At 42.6% G+C, this 22,454-nt stretch overlaps 1 protein-coding gene across 2 annotated transcripts in view; it reads left to right on the forward strand.

Annotated features, from left to right (window-relative positions):
- The first annotated feature begins 273 nt into the window (after positions 1–273).
- The window catches only part of ipo13b (importin 13b), a 217,710-nt gene continuing 195,529 nt past the window's right edge, over positions 274–22,454 (forward strand). For both annotated transcript variants that reach the window (XM_060830475.1, XM_060830476.1), the window contains exon 1: positions 274–975. In XM_060830475.1, the coding sequence (XP_060686458.1) occupies positions 913–975 (63 nt within the window). In that variant the 5' untranslated portion in view covers positions 274–912. The remainder of the gene's footprint in view (positions 976–22,454) is intronic.

Genomic DNA, 22,454 nt, shown 5'->3' on the forward strand with positions numbered 1-22,454 from the left:
ACGAGCACTCAGCAATGGGGCAAAACCCATCTGTCCAGCTCCGAATCAGTGCGGTTCCAGTCAGGACACGTGGTTCCTCACTGCTGCCTTTACGGCGGGCAGGCTGTTCAGTATCTGCAATGCACGATGGGAAATGAAGTATGCTGTATCAGGTGCAGTGGTCGGTGGCGGACGGGGAATTGCGTCGCGCTGAATGGTGAAGGCTGGACCGAGGACTACATAACCCAGAATGCTCGACGGCTGAGAGGACAACGACATCCTCCAGAATGTTGGATAGCAAAATGCGTATGCGCTTCTGTGCAGCACCGCCCGCTAGGTTAAAACACTGGTTATCAAGCGGTCCTTAGGGCGATTTAACAAGTGCAAGTCTTGATATTTGTTTCTGTTTCTCCCTTTTATTGTCAAAAACGAAAAAGATATTTTGGTTATAAGAACTCGGTTGCTTTAGTTGCTTATTTTAGTTGCTCCTGCAAAAACGGCGACTGAGCAACCACCCTTGATGCCGCCAGGACCCTTGGATCTGTCAGCGGAGGCCCTGAGGTGTCTGCAAGAAATTCAAAGCAGGGGAGCAAGTCAGTGTGTGCAGCCGCTTACCACCCTTTCCGAGGCATCGCCATTGTTATTGTTATTGTCCACGGTGTGATTGTTCAAGGCGAACGATGCGGCGCTCCCCGTTAATTTAACTGAGAGTGCGAGGAGAAGGGCGCACAAAGGAAGAAGGCTCCCTCAAGCTGTCACCCTGAGGTGGGCAGAAGCGAAAACTGGTACAGGGTCATTCTGACTGCTACCTACCCCTCCCCTCTTTCCCCCCCCCCACCCCCAACTCCCTTCCACCTCCATCACGATAGGGCTGCTGGTAAACTGGAGGCAAGAGCAACAATAGTACTATAATACTCCCTCCCAACACTAAAAATGGATCGCGAAAGAGGAGAGAACGAAGATAATTTAGATTACTCAGTAGCAAACGTGGAAAAGGTAAGGCTATATATCAGTCTGGTTTATTTGTAACACGTTACCTTCTGTCGTCCTAATTGTTTTCTGTGAACTCATAGCGTGTAGGTACATCAAAATTATGACCAGGCATGTGCATACCCACTTCCATTTATACTCAATTAAAGATGCAACAATGTTAGAAATATTGACTTTTTGTATAGTAAGTAATAAAGAAACATTGTATCTATTGTAACCAGCTTGTAAATGTTTTATTGTTAAATGGCACCATCAGCTGTAATTTACCTTTAACACAATTATTGGAGCCAAGTCTCTGATGTGTGAATGGGGTTAACTTGTTGACTTGAAATCGTTGGTTATATTTTGTTTCATAAGTGTCCTTGTTTGTAAATATCTAAGGCTGCAGTTAAGTTTAGATTTCAGAATGGAGCAAGAAACACTTGGCCAGCTTTAACTTGAGGGAGAATACATTTTTCTAAGACTTCCTGTATAATATGTTTCATGCTTGTTTTAAAAACCACTTAATAGAGAGCCACTTTTTAAAGATGTCGAGGTATTTGTTGACATAATATGGTGCTTTCATGAAGGTGATCATTTATTATGCATGCCTATATTCTTTTATTGTATGTGGTTATTTATGACTTCAGTAGTACATACTATGAAAAACTAACCCCTTTCAACTGTCTTGAGTTATGCTCATGAATCATTTAAGTTCTTGAAGCTGACTGGACAGTAATGGTGCGTGGGATGTGTAGACTCTCTATGCTCTAGGAGGCTAAACATTTGTGAGATTGAGGTCAGGGCAGTTTAATTTAGAACAGTCAAAGTGTAATTAGGTCAACAGTGTTTTTGGTGTCTTCCTCACACTTTGAAAATTCCTTTTTTTAAAGTGTATAAACCTTCTGAAAGATTTTCTTCTCTTAGCATGATTCTTCTCCTTCATGTAGTTTGAACTCATTGTCTGATTCAGAGGCTCAGCTCAGTGTTATGTTGGTTCTGTGAACCTAGTTTATGATCTTTACCTATTCCCTGAGTCAATAAAACCTTACTGAAATGTGTATCTGAAAGATGCATTACTGATAACATTTTTAGAAATTCAAATTTATTTTTTTTGAAGAAGTGATATCTTCAAAGTTACCTCTTTGAATTATGTGTGCAGCTTTTCATGTCTATGTAACTAGACAGTTTTCTTTAAAACAAAACACATTGTATTTATGACTTTGTAGAAATTGTTCCTATGCTATTAGGGGAACAGAAAACTATGGTAAGCCAATGGTGATTGGTGACTAATGTTAGAGGTGGATTTAAGATATTCTTAAAGAATGTGAGGGAACCAGTGAGGTGAACCTGAGGATCTGGGTGCTGGATGCATGCAAGAATTGACGTACCAGAGGGCGATGTCGCAGGTGCAGCAGGTTTTGCTGAATAGCTTTGCAGATCACTGAGGGAATACACATATCTAATTTTAGATGAGTTACAATTTCCTTTAGTTTGATATTGGAAAGTCTGAAGCTTTATTGTGTTAGAAATGCCATACACTTGACATGTACTCTGTCACTTCCCCATCAACCATCTTGGGCTGAACCCCATTATTTGCAATCACTTTATCATTCAACTTCAAACCAGTCAGCTTCCTTTGCTGGTGTACTTGCTAAGTGACTTTATAAATGCTTCCTTTTTAGATGTTTATGATCTCCTCAGTGCTCAAAATGCTACTTCTCTCTGAACCTCCATCCCTTACCATAGTATCCCCATCTATCTCTCCCTTGCAAACCAAGGTTTACTTGCAGTCTTCCTCATGGTCCTAAAGAATGGTGTCTCCTAAATTTGCTTTCTGTCTTTACTGCAGCACTGAAACAGTTTTTTCCAAATTGACTAATTACATCCTCTGACTGTGGTGCATTTTCCTTCCTTGGCCTCTGTAATTGTTGAAATGACTATCCACACCATTGTTCTTTAGTGCCTTTTCTCTGGAGTGCAGCTTTGTGGGTTTGCACTGGGTTAATTCCAGTCTTAACTATGATTGCAGGACAATATATTGATAATCTTCCTCCAGCGGTGTTCTTTTGCATTTGGTTCCCCTTTTCTTTCTCATCTTCCGCTCATGCTGCTCCTTGGTGACACTATGTTCTGGTAATAACACTAAACAGCTGAGAACGGTGATAGAGTTTGATTGGTCTCTGGGTTAGCTCTCCAAACAACAGCCTAATGTAGTCATACTGATAAATGTGTATTTTTCAGCAATGCCCCAGATTCCTCCATCATAAGGATGGCATGGTGGCTCAGTGTTTAGCATGAATGGTGGGGAGGAGGTTTGAGTGCAATTCTCTCTCCTCCATCCAAGGTCACAAAGGAGCCTTCCACATCCATCAAAGTTTTACCTGCACGTCCACCAATATCGTTTATTGTATCTGATGTTCCCGATGTGGTGGTCTCTACATTGGGGAGACTGGATGCCTCCTAACAGAGTGCTTTAGGGAACATCTCTGGGACACCTGCACCAATCAACCACACGGCCCTGTGGCCCAACATTTCAACTCCCCCTACCACTCTGCTGAGGACATGCAGATCCTGGGCCCCCCCCCCCCCTGCCGTTCCATCACCACCCGACGCCTGGAGGAAGAACGCCTCATCTTCCACCTCAGAACACTGCAACCCCATGGCATCAATGTGGATTTCAACAGTTTCCACATTTTGCCTTTCCTCCCCTCACCCCAGCTCCAACCTTCCAGCTTAGCACCACCCTCCTGACCTGTCCTACCTACCTATCTTCCTTTCCACCTATCCACTTCACCCTCCTCTCTCTGACCTGTCACCTTCATCCTCATCCCCAATCACCCATCGTACTCTATGCTACCTCCCCCACTCCCCTCTCATTTATCTCTCCACTCTGCAGGCACCCTGCCTCTATTCCTGATGAAGGGCTTTTGCCTAAAACCTAGACTTTTTCCTGCTCCTCGGATGCTGTCTGACCAGCTGTGCTTTTCCAGCACCACTCTAATCTAGACTCTGGCTTCCAGCATCTGCAGTCCTTGTTTTTATCGCTGGCACTAGGTAAGTGTTGCGGCACAGCATAGTGGTACTGTATAGACTCAGGACTGATGCTGATAGCTCTCCATATAGACCCAGACCCCATGAAATCTCATGGATCACTGTCCATTGGCACCACCACCAGTTTCTCTTGACAATGTGCAGAGCTGATCAGTTCCTGTCATATCTATCAGGTTGGGTAAACAGAAGATGGTGAGATAACAAACACAAGGGGATAAAGTACTTGGTATTGCCCTTGCTAATCTATCTGCAGGTAAATGTCTGTGGGAATGTAACCATCACACAATCTGTGAAGATCAAGGTTCAACTTCATACTGAGACATAAGACATAGTACAAAATGACATTGCCTCAGTGCTAAGTAGAATGTATTAACAGCAAATCCAGGAGGTCAAAACTTGGCATCCACAAGGTACTGAGAACCAATAACAGTAGAATTTTATTCCTAAATGCATATTAGAAATCCTGCTTCTCCATATCCTTGCACTTCCATCACTACCGACTAAGTCTGGCTCAATGAAAAAAGAATGCCAGGAACAGCAGTTGGTATATTTGAAAGTAAGGTGTTAATCTGGTGAAGCAAGCCCGTAGGTTTGTATACATGCTAAACGGTAGAAGCAGCATACTACAAATCAGAGCTTAGCTATCAGATCACGAATAGATCAAGTCAAACCTCCCACAGTTTTATCTTTTCATTGGTAGTGAGAAATTAACAACAGGCAGGAAGGAAAGGCACCAGGAATAGCCCATACTCATTGACAGAGTTGAAATATTTGCAACCATTCATCAAATGATTCTGCTCAGCCTGCTCAGAAGGTGCCCACTAACATAGATGAAAATGTGTTGCTGGAAATTGTCCTGAGCCTCATTCCTGATGAAGGGCTTATGCCCGAAACGTCGAATTTCCTGTTCCTTGGATGCTGCATGACCTGCTGTGCTTTTCCAGCAACATATTTTCAGCTCTGATCTCCACCATCTGCAGACCTCACTTTCTCCGCTAACATAGATGACTGACTTCAGCTGGTTTAATTTGCTCCGTGTGTTGAGTGTTGTGTGCATTGGATCACTAATGACTCTATCCCAACAGCATCCTAGCTGAAGGCTATTTTCATCTAATCCTGCCCTTTTTTTTTTCACTTACCTGTTTACAGGTAAAGCTGACATATGTCCAACCTACTGAAAAATTGACTTTGTATTCAAAGTTAGTAACCTGAATTTTTTTTCTAGGTGGGAGGAAGAATTGTCATTAGTGGAGGAATTGAGAACCATAAAACACTATTGTGGTTAACAACAAGAAGCCATAGCATAATGAGGAAGACATCTATGTCGCATGTGCTTAGGGTCTAGAATGCACAGCTGGAGGGTAGTGGTAGCACAATCAAATTGTCTAAAATTCAACAGAGGAACTGAGTTAATACGTGAGGTGGAAGTGGGTGCCCTTGATGGGAAGGAAAATTTTATCTTATTTGGAACCAAGAAACTAGTGAAACTGCTGTTCATAGTGATGAAGGGGAACACTTTCCCATGGCTACAGTCTTATCTCCTACAAAGGAAGAAGGCTGTGCATGTTGGAGGCAATTTATTGCTAGCTAGGTCATTGCAGCAAACAACAACCTTCAGCTGCTTCCATCACTGGACTTCATTTCAAAATTAGCAATGTAGCTGAGTATTAATGTAGTAGAACCTAACTGACAGATAAGAAAGCAGTCCAAATCTACAAATAGTGATACCATCCAGACTTGCATTGATAAATGGCAAGTACATTTAGGCCATGCAATAGCCAAGCAGCGATCATCTCCACCCAAGGAGAGCCCAACCATTTTTGTTTGATATTCAAATGGTCGTGCCACCCCTGAGCCCCCCCCACAAAGAATGTACTGCAGGGAGAGGAATTGCCATTGACCAGAATCTTAGTTGTGCCTATCTTGTAAATTCCATAGATGTGAAAAGTCACAATTCTGGGTATTATGTGAAGTGCAACTTGTCTCTTGACCACTTCCAAAGCACAAGTCAGAAGTTTGGAATACAGTCCTCTCTATATTTCCGTGTGCAGCTCAAGCAGCGCTGAAAGCTTGACGCTATTTAGAACAAGGCAACCCCCTTAATTAGCACTTCATCTGTTAGCTTAAATATTCACTTCTCACCACTGTGTAACTTCATGGCCATGTGTAATAGTAAATTTCTGTTGGGCATCCTGTAGCTAAGAGCATTTCTCACACCCAAGGCTTCTCCCACTCAGGAATATGGCAAGACTGCATGAAAATGCCATGACCTCCAGGCCACATGCTAACGTAAAAACCCATTGCCATTTTTTTTCCCTGTTACAAGATGCAAATTGTGAAACTCCCCTCAATTGCATTTGTGGGATCACCTTCACCTTATGAATAGCAATGTTTCAAGGAGACTTTCCCATACCCCATCTTCTTGAGCAACGAGGGATGTGCAATAAATGCCAAGCTTGTAAATGATGACTGCATTCCAATAATTTCTTAAGTGATTGTTGTCTCCTTATGGCAGGTGCTGATTAATGTAATGCATTTTTCTTTTAAAAAAGTGACCATTTAACACAGCAATGCTCAATGTCACATTAAGATATATAATCAAGTACCTGGCATCCACATATGCCACAAAGAGACAACATTTACTAAGAAATTCTTGGAATGTGATCTTAATTTGCAAGGTTGGTGAATATTTCCCAAAATCCTAGAAGTCCCATAAGTACCATATTTGTCAGAGAACTTTGACTGAAATGACATCTCAACAGCAGCACACTGCCTTCTGAGTCAGAGGACGTCTTTTTTTTAAAAAAAAATTTGTAGAATGAGGGCATTGCTGGTTGGCCAGCATTTATTGCCAGTCCTTAGTTGCCCTTGAAAAAGTTGTGGTGAGCTGCCACCTTGAACTGCTGCAGTCCACCTGCTGAGAGTTGCCCCACAATGCCATTAGAGAGGAAGATCCAGGATTTTAACCTAGCGATAGTTTCAAATAGTATTTTGGAGTCTTGTTTGTGTGATCTAAGCTGACACATCATTGCAGTGGTGAGGGAGAAGTATGTTCTCTTGGTGAGATGCTTAATTGAGTCCCCTTTACATCTCTGCATGATTCAAAGAAAAACAGAGGTATTTTCCTGGTGTCTTAACCAAAGTTTAACTCGTGACCACCTTCCAAATCAGCTCTGAACATTTAATTCTAAGCTGCTTGTAGGAACATTCCACTTGATTTAGTTTTGTTATGCTACACCTGTCGTGACACTTTAAAGTAGCTTATTGGTTGAAAAGCACTTGGGATTGACCTAAGGTTGTGAAGGCACTATATAAGTGTCTCTTGTTTTTTTTTTGTAACATGCTTTTTAAAAATTTTGATTTGATTTATTATTGTCACATGTACCTAGATACAGTGAAAAGCATGCAGTACAGGCAGATCATATATAAAGTGTATTTGAGTAATAGAACAGAGCAAAGAATATAATGTTACAAATACTGACATCAACATTAAATTTAAAATTTGAGAGGTCTATTCAGAAGTCTAATGAGTGAGGAAGAAGCTGTTGTTAAATCTGTTTGTACTCGTGTTAAGCTTTAGATTCTTCTGTCTGATCAGAGGGCAAAAGAGATTATAACTGGGGTGGGAGAGATCTTCATGAGTTAGTGACTACAGTTCAGCAAATTCTTTTTGGGCTTTAAAGCAATCTAGGATTTGTTGCAGTTGTGAAATGTGCTCAATTTAGCATCTAACCCAAAAATAAATACATCTCCCTCACTGCGCCAGGGTCCCGGGTTCAATTCCAGCCTCGGGCGACTGTGTGTGGAGTTTGCACATTCGTCCCGTATCTGTATGGGTTTCCTCTAGGTGATGTGCTTTCCTCACATAATCCAAAGATGTGCAGGTTAGGTGATGTGTAGGTTAGGTGCATTAGTCTGGGGTAAACGTAAAGTAGTAGAGGAATGGATCTGGATGGGTTATTCTTCGGAGGGTTGGTGTGGACTTGTTGAGCTGAAGGGCCTGTTTCCACTCAGTAGAGTTTTTTTTAAGCACGAGTTCTGGTTTGCATCCCTTCCAGTACCAACATTAAAATCTGGAGGCTTCATTCAAAGAAGTGACTAACAGTTGGGGTAGGGGCAATTAGGAAAGTTGGGGACAAGCAGAGAAGCAATTACTGAACTTCGATTTTGGTGTATATTTGTGGTTAACAGCATAGTCTTTTTGAATTAGTCTTTTTGAATCTTCGCATCTTGGAAATGTTTGCAACCTTTTGTAATATCCCAGTTGTCCAAAATATTTATTGGTGACTTTAGTACCTTAAAATATTTTTAGTTTATGCCACCATAAACATTTTGAAAAAATTTTCTTTTTAAGCAACGTTGACTAAATGATCGAAACTTTGATTCCATGCTATTGATTTTAAAAGAAAAACCTTTTTGATATGGATGACTTTTTTTTAAAAAAAGATGGAATTTGATCATTAAACAGCTTTAACTAATTTGTGCAGGTTGTTCCCAGTTATACTAAAGATACCTGATTTTTAAGAATGCTTATTGGTTAATTGTTGCCTAACGAGTCAAATGTTGTAAGCAGTTTCAAAATTGTAAGTTAATTCCACATTAAGGTGCCTTTTTAATGGTGAAATTAATAAATGGTCATCTGATTGTTACCTAGCTTTGTTTTGGAAAACTGTGCCTCCCTGGATGCACCAAAGAAAACAACCCAGATCTGTGTTTTATACATTTTGCAATTGAGCTGTTGGCTCACTGAAGTTAACATGTGAGGTGCCATTTTACGTAATTCACACTGTTGTTTCAAATGTATTTACTGTTGTTCATCTCTATTACATTTAAAATCTTGTGTATTGATTTGACTGAACTTCATTTTAGTGGACTAATGGGTAGCAGGCAGTTGCATCAGTGCTGTATCCTATGATTTTATGAAATCCTCAATGAAATTAAGACTTGCACAAGAGAAATTACAATTTCGTGGACTTTTATCGTAATGTATTATTGATTTTTGAGATTGTAGTTTGGACTGGTTTATCGACTCTCTAATTGGAAAAATGTGATCAGTCAGCGTTTATGGCCATTTAGCAAGGATTAGAATTGACTGACTGTTTTAGCTGATCTTTGTGTTAATGTCTCAGAAATACCTGTATGTCACTGAACCTCGTGGCAAAAGAAGTAGTCCTGCAAATTAGTTGGTATAGTTTTTTTAGTTGAACAACATTTACAGGTTATAATTCATTTTTACAGATTGGGGAAGAAAAACTTGGTTCACCAATTTCAGTTTTTTTTGTTCTTCAAAAATAGCACACAACCTGAAATGAGCAATTTTATCAATGAGCAGTAGCAGATTTGTTGCCTGTCATTATCCAGTATTTTGCTAATTCTGTGATTTCTTGTGGTGTCAGTTGGATAGTAGAGCAGAAATAAGTGTTTGGAAATCGGTAAACAGTACTCATTTTACAAAATTTATCAATGAAATGTGGATGGGTTATAGTTAGACAAGTATTTATTCCCAATTGCCTTTTAGAGCCACCGCCTAGAACTGCTGCTATCAATATATTGTAGGTACTTTTGCAGTGCTGTTGGGAGACTTTTTTTTTTGCCTGCTGATCTTCTAATTTTCCACCATTATTTCACTGCTTAGATTATTATCCAACATGGATGGATGTGCATGGCTGCAAGAAGGTTTTGGAGTGACACTGGGTGAATTGCTCTTTCAGTGATTGAATATTGGCATTATAAGTGGAATGGTTTAATTTAATGTTGTAATTCTGTGTCATATGTCGGATATGCATGTTTTCTGCTCTTTTGACTGTCTCTTCAAAGAAGCGATCTTTGTGGATCTATAGGCAGTTGACTTCTGGAATTATGCAATCATTGGTAGATGTTTTTGGCAGTTTGTAGGCCTATAAGTGTATAGGGCCCCATCTGTCCTTGCCTGATGACCCTATGTCTATTTTTAGCAGATGCCATTGATTACTAAGTAGATGTTGGAATTTTGGCTGGTTTTCTCAGCCTGAACCTGAAGATTTCAGTTGACTGTAATGCTGTCCCAGCTCAGCTGAAACTAACTAAATCTGAAAATACTAGGGATCCAATTCAGAACCTTTTTTGGTTTCTGGAAAAACTAATTGGGGATGCCCAGGAAATGACAAACTCTGTTCGTGCGAAAAGATTTGTTTTTTTGTGTGTGTATAGATTTAAAAAGGAGTCAATTTTGCATTGAAGGGGAATATCTTCTAAACAAAGTACTCTTTAGCTGTCACATAAAGTTGTGGTAAACTTATTCCTTGTATTTTGCTTATGTTTAATGGAGAACGTCTTTGAAGTGAGCAAATGAAAAACTAACACTTCTGCAGAAAACCAATGTGACACTCAGCTGCACCTCAGAATTGATGCCTGGGGAAAAGACTGTCACAGTTTGCTAATTGAAATGCATTGATGGGCGATTCGCTTCTTTCTGATGTTGCTGCTGAGACTGATTCACTGTTCACTTGATATAGACAAGCATTCTTCCTGGATAGTGCCTAGTAGCGGAGATTTGGTTTATTTCAGTCTCAGGAAGACTGATGATCATTCCACTTGAATGTTCCTCTGACAACTTTTTTTTCATTATTTATTCAGTCATGAGTTGTGGGCATCTTTGATCGAGACCAGCATTTATTTCCTGTCTTTAAAAGTCACCCATATTGTTGTGGGACTGGATTCGCAGGTAGGGATGGCAGATTTTCTAACTCGAAGGACATTAGTGAACCAGATGGATTTTTCCAACAATTGACACTATCATCATTAGACTCTTACTTTCAGGCTCTCTCTTTTTAATGAATTCAAATTCAACTATCTATCATGGTGCAATTTGAACATTAGCTGAGTTTCTGGATTAATAGTCTAGCAATAAAGCACTAGGTCTTTGCCTCCCTATTGATTTATATTTTGACACTTGCATTTTGAATTGGCTGCTTTGACTTTTTTTTTGAGACTCGTTGATTTTGTCCAACCTGGGGAATAATCTAGCACTCAAACCCCTGAGTATCAGTACCTAAGCTCACAAAGACTCAAATGGGGTTCTAATAATTCTACTGTGATATGTTGTGGTTCTGTTCGCCGAGCTGGAAGTTTTTGCTGCAAACGTTTCGTTCCCTGGCTAGGGAACATCATCAGCGCTATTGGAGCCTCCTGTGAAGCGCTGCTTTGATGTTTCTTCCGGTATTTATAGTGGTTTGTTCTTGCCGCTTCCGGGTGTCAGTTTCAGCTGTAGTAGTTTGTGTGTGGGGTCCAGGTCCATGTGTCTGTTAATGGAGTTTGTGGATGAATGCCATGCCTCTAGGAATTCCCTGGCTGTTCTCTGTCTGGCTTGTCCTATGATGGTAGTGTTTTCCCAGTCAAATTCATGTTCCTGGTTGTCTGAGTGTATGGCTACTAGGGATAGCTGGTCGTGTCGTTTTGTGGCTAGCTGATGTTCATGGATGCGGATTGTTAGCTGTCTTCCTGTTTGTCCTATATAGTGTTTTGTGCAGTCCTTGCATGGTATTTTGTAAACTACGTTAGTTTGGCTCGTGCTGGCTATTGGGTCCTTTGTTCTAGTGAGTTGTTGTCTGAGTGTGGAAGTTGGCTTGTGTGCTGTTATGAGTCCTAAGGGTCGCAGTAGTCTGGCTGTCAGTTCTGAGACGCTCCTGACGTATGGTAGTGTGGCTAGTCCTTTTGGTTGTGGCATGTCCTCGTTCCGTGGTCTCTTAGGCATCTGGTGATAAAGTTGCGTGGGTATCCGTTTTTGGCGAATACCTTGTATACTTTCATATGAAAGTAACCACCCCAACACACACAAACGAAGCTGCATCAGGACACTATTCAAAAGAGCCACAACACACTGCAGTACACCAGAACTGCAAAAAGAGGAAGAGGAACACCTATACAAGGTATTCGCCAAAAACGGATACCCACGCAACTTTATCACCAGATGCCTAAGAGATAGACCACGGAACGAGGACATGCCACAACCAAAAGGACTAGCCACACTACCATACGTCAGGAGCGTCTCAGAACTGACAGCCAGACTACTGCGACCCTTAGGACTCATAACAGCACACAAGCCAACTTCCACACTCAGACAACAACTCACTAGAACAAAGGACCCAATAGCCAGCACGAGCCAAACTAACGTAGTTTACAAAATACCATGCAAGGACTGCACAAAACACTATATAGGACAAACAGGAAGACAGCTAACAATCCGCATCCATGAACATCAGCTAGCCACAAAACGACACGACCAGCTATCCCTAGTAGCCATACACTCAGACAACCAGGAACATGAATTTGACTGGGAAAACACTACCATCATAGGACAAGCCAGACAGAGAACAGCCAGGGAATTCCTAGAGGCATGGCATTCATCCACAAACTCCATTAACAGACACATGGACCTGGACCCCACACACAAACTACTACAGCTGAAACTGACACCCGGAAGCGGCAAGAACAAACCACTATAAATACCGGAAGAAACATCAAAGCAGCGCTTCACAGGAGGCTCCAATAGCACTGATGATGTTCCCTAGCCAGGGAACGAAACGTTTGCAGCAAAAACTTCCAGCTCGGCGAACAGAACCACAACAACGGACACCCGAGCTACAAATCTTCAACCAGACTTTAAACTACTGTGATATGCATGGTGATGGAATTTTAGAATCCAGTCATTACATTTGGTAAACTGATACTTGAGTACTCTCATTGACTTGACGGCCAATCTCTTTCACTAATGGAATATGGTTGTTTGAAATTGTGTCTTAGAATGAGTACCTAGAGTGGACTCAAAGAATGCCCATCAAGCTGATTCCTTGATGTGCAACCTAATCATGGGAGTTCAAGTAGCATAAATCTGTATACTGTTGTTAAACTGTAGAATCCAACAATCCTTTCTGTGGAAGTACAGATCGTTCTTTTATAATGCGAACATTGTGTTCTTGTGCAATCCCATGTTATAAAAAAATTGGGCTTTAGAAACAGCGCTTAAAGTATTGGCGATGTAATTGCATTATAGTGAATTCATGTTAATGAAACGCATGTTAAAGCAGTATGACCTGTACGTTTTGAAATTGGAGTGGCACTAATCCAGATAAATTCATACTTGTGCATTGTTTCCTGTAGGTGGTTAACAGGATTTGTGGAGTAAGGAGGAGAATTACTTGCTGCTTGAATCTTAACCTTTGAATTGCTATTGTGATGAAAGGTTCTAACCTGAAACATTGACTCCCCTTCTCCTTTTGCTGCTTGACCTGCTGTGCTTTTTCCATCTACACTCTTTATCCACTCTGACTGTCCAGCATCTGCAGTCATCACTATCTTCGAACTGCTTTTGTAGCCACTATATTTATATAGTTGATGCAATTCAATTTCTGGTAATGGAATCCATGAGGAAATTGTTATTAGAGGATGGGGTGGCATGGTGGCTCAGTGGTTAGCACTGCTGCCTCACAGTGCCAGGGACAGGGGTTCAATTCCTGCCTCAGCCAACTCTGTGTGCAGTTTGCACTTTTTCTCTGTGTCTACGTGGGTTTCCTTCAGGTGCTCTGGTTTCCTCCCATAATCCAAAGATGTGCAGTTCAGGTGAATTGGCCATTGTGTTAGGTGCATTAGTTAGGGATAAATGGGTCTGGGTGGGTCACAGCTTTTGCCCAAAATTTTTGTTTTTTGTCTTTTCCTGCTCCTCGGATGCTGCCTGAACTGCTGTGCTTTTCCAGCACCACTCTAATCTGGAATCTGGTTTCCAGCATCTGCACCCCTTGTTTTTATCTGGGTCACTCTTCAGAGGATCGGTGTGGACTTGTTGGGCTGAAGGCTCTGTTTCCATACTGTAGGGAATCTAATCTAATTATCTAATCTAAATTGCCCCTAATGTTCAGGGATGTATAGGTTGGCTCCATTAGTCAGGGGTAAATGTCGAGTAATAGGGTAGGGGAATGGGTCTGGGTGGGTTACTCGTCGGAAGGTCTGTGACCTGTTTTTACACTGTAGGGACTTTATGATATAACGCCATTGAATATCAAGGGGCAGATGTCTCTTGGTAGACATGTTCATTGCCTGCCATTTGTGTTGTGTGAATGTTAATTGCCAAATTTCAGCCCAAGCTTAAAAATTGTCCAGGACTTGCACCATTTGGACAGGGATTACTTTAGTGTCTGAGGAGTCGCAAATGATAAACAGAGAAAATGGTGAAAGGGGGGTGGTGTGGCACTGTTAGTCAAGGACGGTATTACGGTTGCAGAAAGGACATTTGAGGACTTGTCTACTGAGGTAATATGGGCTGAGATTAGAAACAGGAAAGGGGAGGTCACCCTGTTGGGAGTTTTCTGTAGGCCTCCAAATAGTTCATAAGATGTAGAGGATCTATATTTCAGTTATGTTTACTCGAGTGACTGAGAGAGGTGGGTATATTCCGCAGGGCAAGAGTTATAACTGGGGGAAAGGCAATTACGATGTGATTAAGCAAGATTTAGGATGCATAGGATTGGGAAGGAAACTGCAGGGGATGGGCACAATTGAAATGCGGATTTTATTCAAGGAACAGCTGCTTGGTGTCCTTGATAAGTATGTACCAGTCAGGCAGGGAAGAGGTCGAGGGCTGGAGCTGTGGTTTACTAAGAAAGTTGAATCTCATGTGGAGGAGAAGAATAAGGCTTATGTTAGGATGAGATGTGATGGCTCAGTTCGGGCGCTTGAGAGTTACAGGTTAGCCAGGAAAGACCTAAAGAGAGCTAAGAATAGCCAGGTGGGGACATGCAAAGTCATTGGCAGATAGGATCAAGGAAAACCCTAAGGCTTTCTATAGCTATATCAGGAATAAAAGAATGACTAGAGTAAGATTAGTGCCAATTGAGGACAGTAATGGGAGGTTATGTGAGGAGTCAGAGGAGATGGGGAGGCACTAAATGAATACTTATCGTCAGTATTCACACTAGAAAAAAGACAATGTAGTCCAGTAGAATACGGAGATACAAGCTATTAGATTAAATGGGATTGAGGTGCATAAGGAGAAGGTGTTAGCAATTCTGGAAAGTGTGAAAATAGATAATTCCCATCCAGCCCAGGGAATTTATCCTAGGATTCTCTGAGTATCCAGTGAGGAGATTGCTGAGCCTTTAGCTTTGAACTTTATTTCGTCGTTGTCTACAGGAATAGTGCCAGAAGACTGGAGGATAGCAAATGTTGTTCCCTTGCTCAAGGAGAGGAGTAGAAACAACCCTGGTAATTATTGACCTGTGTGAGCCTTACATTAGTTGTGGGTAAAGGGTTGGAAAGGGTTATAAGAGAGGATTTGAAATAATCTAGAGAGGTATAAGTTGATTAGGGATAGTCAACATGGTTTTGTGAAGGGAAGGTCATGCCTCTCAAACCTTTATTGAGTTCAATGAGAAGGTGACCAAACAGGAGGGTGAGGGTAAAGCAGTTGGTGTAAATGGATTTCAGTAAGGCATTTGATAAAGTTCCCCCTGTTAGGCTACTGCACAAAATATGGAGGTATGGGGTTGAGGGTGATTTTAGTGGATTGGATCAGAAATTGGCTAGCTGAAAGATGACCGAGCATGGTGGTTGATGGGAAATATTCATCCCAGAGTTCAGTTGCAAGTGGGGTACCACAAGGATCTGTTTTGGGTCCACTATTTGTAATTTATATAAATGATCTGATGTGGGCATAGAAGACTGGGTTAGTAACTTTACAGATAACACAAAGGTTGGTACAGTTGTGGATAGTGACAAAGAATGTTGTAGGTTACAGAGGGACCTAGATAAGCTGAAGAGCTGGGCTGAGAGGTGGAAATGGAGTGCAGGAAATGGGATATGCAGGAAAATGAGATTGCAGATTGTGCTGGAGTACATGTCTGCTGCTGTTGGCCCAGAGTGTCTCATGGATGCCCGTCTTGAGTTGCTAGATCTGTTTAAAGTCTGTCTCATTTAGCATGATACAGCCACGCAATAAGATTTAGAGTGGCGGGGGATGCTTCTCAATGTGAAGGCAGGACGTATCTCTACCAGGATTGTGTGGTGATCACTGTTATTGATACTGTCATGGACAGATGCATCTGCAACTGGCAGGTTTGAGAGGATGAGGTCAAGTATGTTTTTCCTTTTTTTTTGTTTCCCTGACCACCTGGTGCAAACCCAGTCTAACAGCTATGTCCTTTGAGTTGGTTGAACCCTTAATCAATCGTGCTGCTGCCAAGCCATTACCAGAGGTGGACTTTGAAATTCCCGATGAAAAACACATTCTGTGCTGTTTCTACTCTCTCTGCTTCCTTCTGGTGTTGTTCAACATGGAGCACTAATTTCATCAGCTGAGGGAGGTCTGTATTTGGTGATCAATAAGCGGTTTCTTTGCCCATGTTTGACCTGGTGTCATGAGACTTTTTATCTGGAGTCCATGTTCAGGACACTTTGGACAATTCCTTCTGGATTGTATATCATTGTGCTGACACCTTTTGCTATGTCTTCCTGCTGCTGGGGTAGGATGTATTCAGGAATGGTGATGGTGTGTCAAGGACATTCTGTAAAGTATGATTGTATGAATATGACTATGTCAGACTGTAGCTTGACTAGTCTGAGGCAGCTCTGAATTTTGGCACTATGGCAACTTTGCCTTTTATCTTTCTTTCTCTGTAATGCTTCAGTTAGGTCCAAAGGGAATTACTAGGAACAGATTGGGACAGATTGTGTTAGGGAAAGCCAAAATAAGGAGCACAAAATTACAATTAAAGCCAAACTAAAGGTTACCTAAATGAAAAACCACAAAAATATTTAAAGAATGAGAAAATAAGGCACCTAGAACTCCAGAAATTCATAAGTACAAGGTTAATTGAATTGTTTAAAATGCAGTTAGATACTTTAGAAAATATAGGTATTAAATGGCCAGAAAAACAGAATCGCAACAGAATTAAAAGAAGAACTGCCATGGCAATGATAATAGATTAAACTTGATGGCAGAAACTATGTATTTACTTCTAATTACTTCAGCACAAGTGTGTATCTTGGTGATGAAAGACTTATGAAAGGACTGTTCTGATCGGCAGTAAAAGGTTCACCTTGGCATTGGAACAGAGATTGAAAAGGCTGTTTTATTATATAGCTCTCCATTGGCACACTTGAATGCTAACTGACCAAAAGTACCAGTCCACATTAAAACTGCCTTAAGTCATTTAAGTTTAATGTCTGAAAATTTTTTAAGTTTTTGGAAGCTCTGCTCTGATTTATCTGCTCCATCAGGATAGCAGTTCCCTCAGGGGAGGCGATGGCGGAGTGGTGATACTGCTAGACCCTTAAGAAACCCACATAATGTCCGAGGGACCTGCGTTTGAATCCCGTCACGATAGATGGTGGAATTTGAATTCCAAATAAAAAGTCTGGAAAGATGACCATGAATCCATTGTCAAGTTCAATAATGTCCTAGAGATGACTGATGGTGAGTTTACCCTGAGGTTCTCCATGCTTCAAGGTAGGGGTGGGGTTGGAAAGGTGACCTCAACTAGTATTTGACCTGCACTGCTGGTATCACTCTGTAAGCCAGCCGTCCAGCCCAGGGTTGATTTTCTTGGCTTGATTGTAAAAGTTGAGTAGGGGATATGCAGGAAAATGAGATTGCAGATTGTGCTGGAGTACAAATGATTTTGCTGAACCTTTTATAAAGCTATGATTAGGCCACTAGAATATTGAGTCCATTTTGTTATTTGTCACACTTTAGGAAAGATTGGAAAATCCTCGAGGGTGCTGAGTTTATTAACCAAATTGACACTTGAGTGAGGGATGTTAACTGCAAGTTTAGGTTAGACTAGCTTGCTTGTTCTCGGAATAAAGAAGCTTGAGGTGATATTTCACAAGTGTACGAGATTATGACAGGTTTGGAAAATGGTAGGTCAAGTGAAACACTTCCCATTAGCTGATAAAAGAAGGATTGGGGACATTGAATTACTGTTTTGGGCAAGAAATCTGGGGGAATATGAGAAAAACTTAGTTTTCACAGCAAGTGTTAATGACAGAGTGCGGTGGGTGGGGGGTGAGGGTGATGGGGAAACGGTGGAGCGGATGGGTGGGAGGGAAGGTGGACGGGTGGGACAGGTTGTGAGGGCAGTGCAGAGTTGGAGGGTTGATCTGGGGTGGGGTGGGTGGGGGATGGGGAGGCTGGTGGGATCCACGTTGATCCCCTGTGGTTGGAGGGTCCCGGGGTGGAGGATGGCGTGTTCTTTCTCTAGGGGTTAGGTGACTAGAGTTTGGCGGTGGAGGCAGCCCAGGACTTGCATGTACTTAGTAGAGTGGGAGGGGGAGTTGAAGTGTTCAGCCACGGGGCGGTGGGGTTGTTTAGTGCGTCTGTCACAGAGATATTCTCTGAAATGTCCCGCAAGTTGGCGTCCCCTCTCCCCAATGTAGAAGAAACCACAGCGAAAGCAACGGATACCGTAGTTGACGTGTGTGGAGTTGCAGGAAAATCTCTGCCGAATGTGGAAGGATCCTTTGGGGCCTTGGATGGAGGTGAGGGGACGCAGGGTTTGCAATTCTTGAGGTGGCAAGGGAAGGTGCCAGGAGTGGAGTGAGGGCTGGTAGGGGGCGTGGACCTAACAAGGGAGTCGCAGAAGAAATGGTCTCTGTGGAACACAGATAGGGGTGGGAAGGGAAATATAACTCTGGTGGTGGAATCAGTTTGCAGGTGGCAGAAATGGAGGCTGATACGATGTATATGGAAGTTGTTGGGGTGGAAGGTGAGGACCTGGAGTTCTGTCCTTGATGTGATTTGGAGAAGTGAGGTTCAAGGGCGGAGGTGCAGGAAGTGGAGGAGATGCGCTGGAGGGCATCATTGACCACATGGGAGGGGAATTGCAGTCTTTGAAGAGGGAGGCCATCTGGGATGTTCTGGGGTAGAATTAGTCCTCCTCAGAGCAGATGTGGCAGAGGCGGAGGAATTGGATGTAATGAATAGCGAGTTTACAGGAGGTGGGGGAGGATGAGGTGCAGTCCAGGCACTGAGAGAATTGATGGGTTTGTAGTAGATGTCTGTGTTGAGTTGGTCGTCAGAGATGGAGATGGAGAGGTCCAGGAAGGGGAGGGAGGTGTCAGAGATAGTCCAGGTGAATTTAATGTCGGAGTGGAATGCGTTTGTGAAGTTGATGAACTGTTCATCCTCCTCATGGGAACACGAGTTGGCGCTGATGCAGCCATCAATGTAACAGAGGAAAAGGTGGGGAATGGTGCCGGTATAACTATGGAAGATGGACTGTTCCATGTAGCCGACAAAGAGGCAGGCATAGCTGGGGCCCATGCAGGTGCCCATAGCTACCCCTTTCATCTGGAGGAAGTGGGAGGATTCGGAGGAGAAATTATTGAAGTTGAGGACCAGTTCAGCCAGTCAAATAAGTGTGGAAAGGTACTGGTTGGGTCGGCTGGAGAGGAAGAAACAGAGGGAATGGAGACCTACGTCATGGTGGATAGATGTGTACAGGGACTGGGTGTCCATGGTGAAGATGTGGCATTGGGGTCTGAGAACTGAAAGTCATGGAGGAGTTGGAGGGCGTGGGTGGTATCCTGAATGTATGTGGGAGATCCTGAACCAAGGGGCACAGGATGGTGCCAAGTTAAGGGAGAGAAGTTTTGGTGGGGCAGGAGCACGTGGAGGTGATGGATTGGCCAAGGCAGGCAGGAGTCATGGGCCGCCTCTACCTTCAGATTCTGGCCACTCATCGCCTGGGGGAAGCATGCCTCGTCTTCTGCCTTGGGTTCCTTTGGCCACGTGGGATCGGTGTGAATTTTGCCGGTTTCCTAGTCTCCCCTCCCCCCACCTTGTCCCGGATCCAGCCCTCTGATTCGGCACCTCCTCTTGGCCTGTCCTGCCTGTCCATCTTTGTTCCCGCCTGTCTGCTCCGTCCTCCCCTCGAGACTATCGCCGTTGGCCCCCAGCTTCATCTGCCTGTCGCATTCCCAGCTGCCTTACCCCAGCCCCACACCTCTTGCATTTGTCCCTCGGCCCCCTTAGACCTCCCCCACTTTCCTGATTTTGAGCCCGAGGCGTCGACTCTCCTGGTTCTCAGATGCTGTCTGGCCGGCTGTGCTTTTCTAGCACCACACTGTTCGATTCTGATCTCCAGCATCTGCAGTCTTTACATTCTTGTGAGTCTGCTTATAGTTTTACCACGTCGTCTTTCCTTCTTTCTCCGTAGCATCACATTGGTTTTTGTGATTAAGGTACATTACTGAGCAGAGGGAGGGAAGCTTTATTCTGGAACTTGTTGTTACCTACATAACCTGGGTATGCTCAGTGCCACAGAAACATTCTAGTGCTCCTTTCTCAGTATTTCTCAAACGCCAACATTTATCCACAAAATATAAATTAAGAGGGAAGAAAAGGGCAGTATGTGGCTCAATGGTTTGCACTGCTGCCTCACAGCACTAGGGACCCAGATTCAATTCTGCCCTAGGGTGACTGTCTGTGTGGAGTTTGCTCATTCTCCCTGTGTCTGCGTTTCTCCAGGTGCTCCGGTTTCTTCCCACAGTCCAAAGATGTTGGGATATCTGGTCGGTATGGACTGTTTCCATGCTGTACGTCTCTATGACTGGGAATTTGTTTGCAAAAGTTGTGGAGTGTTATGATCGAAGATTTAAAATAACATTGGAAGGGCTTTTGAGGGAGATAAACTTACAGGGCTACTGTGATAGAGGAGGGAATAGGATTCCTAAGTTTCTCCACAGAATTGGAATTGTAGACCTAGTTCATCAAAATGACTGATGGTAGAGGTTGTAGAAAAACATTGCCAGGGTAGGATGGATCTTTGAGAATGCTGGCAGCATTTCCTTGACAGCGGGCCTGGTAGATGGATTCTATAGATGAGAGGTTGGCCTTTGCCGTTGTCCGGGCCGAGTTCACTCCTCTGTGTAACCCTCTCCAATCTTGAATGGTACAGTTGCTATACCAAGTAGTGATACATCCAGTCAGAATGCTCTTGATGGCACACCTATAGAAGTTGGCAAGGGTATTTGCTGTCATGCCAAAATTCTCAGCTGCCTGAGGAAGAGGAGATGTTGTGGATGCACTGGTTACAAAGGCCCAACGTGAAGAGTCCAAGAAAGCTTGTTGTGGATGACTGCTCCCAGGATTTTGACACTTACCATTCGTTTCACCTCTGTGCTGATAATATGTGGTGGTGGGGGGGGGGGGGGGGGGCATGAGTAATATCCATCCAAAAGTCAGTGATGAGATTCTTGGTTTTGTCCACATTAAGAGCACCATTTTTCCAGGACTTCTACCTCCTGTCTGTAGTCTGTTTCGTTGCCATCTGAGATTCGACCAGCAATGGTGGTGTCATCAGCGAACTTGTAAATGGCTTTAGTCTGGTATTTGGTGACGCAGTCATGTGTATACAGTGAGTACAGTAGGGGGCTGAGTACGCATTCCTGGAGGGTTCCAGTGTGAGTGTTTGAGAGGATGAAATATTGTCTCCAAACTTCTCAATCTCTCACCTTGCCCGAGGTATGGTGATCCTCAGATTAAACCACCACCACCAGTAGTTGAGTCTAAAGGGAAACCAGAGTATAAAGAAAACTTGCACAAAAGGGAACGGTAAGCAAGAAAGACTTTTGGACTGAAAGATGAAGCAAATGGACAATTAAAAGCGCTTGAGGCACAGAATGAGATGAAAGGACACAGTGGGATGACATTAGCAACTAGTAAAGTTACAGGGTGAGAGACTGTCTTGCTATTGCATGTGAGTAGTGCTATTGGGTCAATCATTATTGGTGAATGTATTACAATAAAAATGGAATATACTTGTTCTTTATTGTCAGTCATTTCAATGTTAGGAAGTTGAGCATTGACAATTCTGTATCTGTGCATCTTTGATTATCTTAAATCATGATCATCACGAGCAATTTGGATTTTTTTTGTCTGCAGTTATTTAACCATCTGGAAATTCTCTATACCTGTGTTTTAAATTTATGTAGTGCACACGTGAACTTCAAAAACTTGGAGGTAATTGGCTAGTTAAATGACCTGGTATGCAACTTCCTTCTAAGTTTACAGTTTCAAAATTGATATATCAACTGAGCTCCAGATATAGATGAAGTGATAACAGAAAATTGGTCAAATATATACTAATGAATTGAAGTTTGCTATTCATTTAAATTCATTATGAAACCTAAAGTCATGGAGTACAATCGTTGTAGAACTATAAGCCTAATGAGGCATTTCATTAAAATCTTGTAAATTATAACAGAAGTAACAACACTTGAAGCACAAATTGATAAAATGCAAGTTGAATTTAGACCTGGAGCAGAATCAAGAGAGGAAGTATTTACCCAGAAGTAAGGAAGAACCTTTTACGTATTTTCCATTGTCTATGGAAAATATTCAATTGTGTATCTCACTGAAAGTCAATAGCTGTGTTGTTGACAAGCAATATTGACAGCAAAGGTGTGAGATTTATCCAGAG

Source organism: Hemiscyllium ocellatum, chromosome 9 (assembly GCF_020745735.1).
Source record: "Hemiscyllium ocellatum isolate sHemOce1 chromosome 9, sHemOce1.pat.X.cur, whole genome shotgun sequence".
NCBI classification, from domain to species: Eukaryota; Metazoa; Chordata; class Chondrichthyes; order Orectolobiformes; family Hemiscylliidae; genus Hemiscyllium; species Hemiscyllium ocellatum.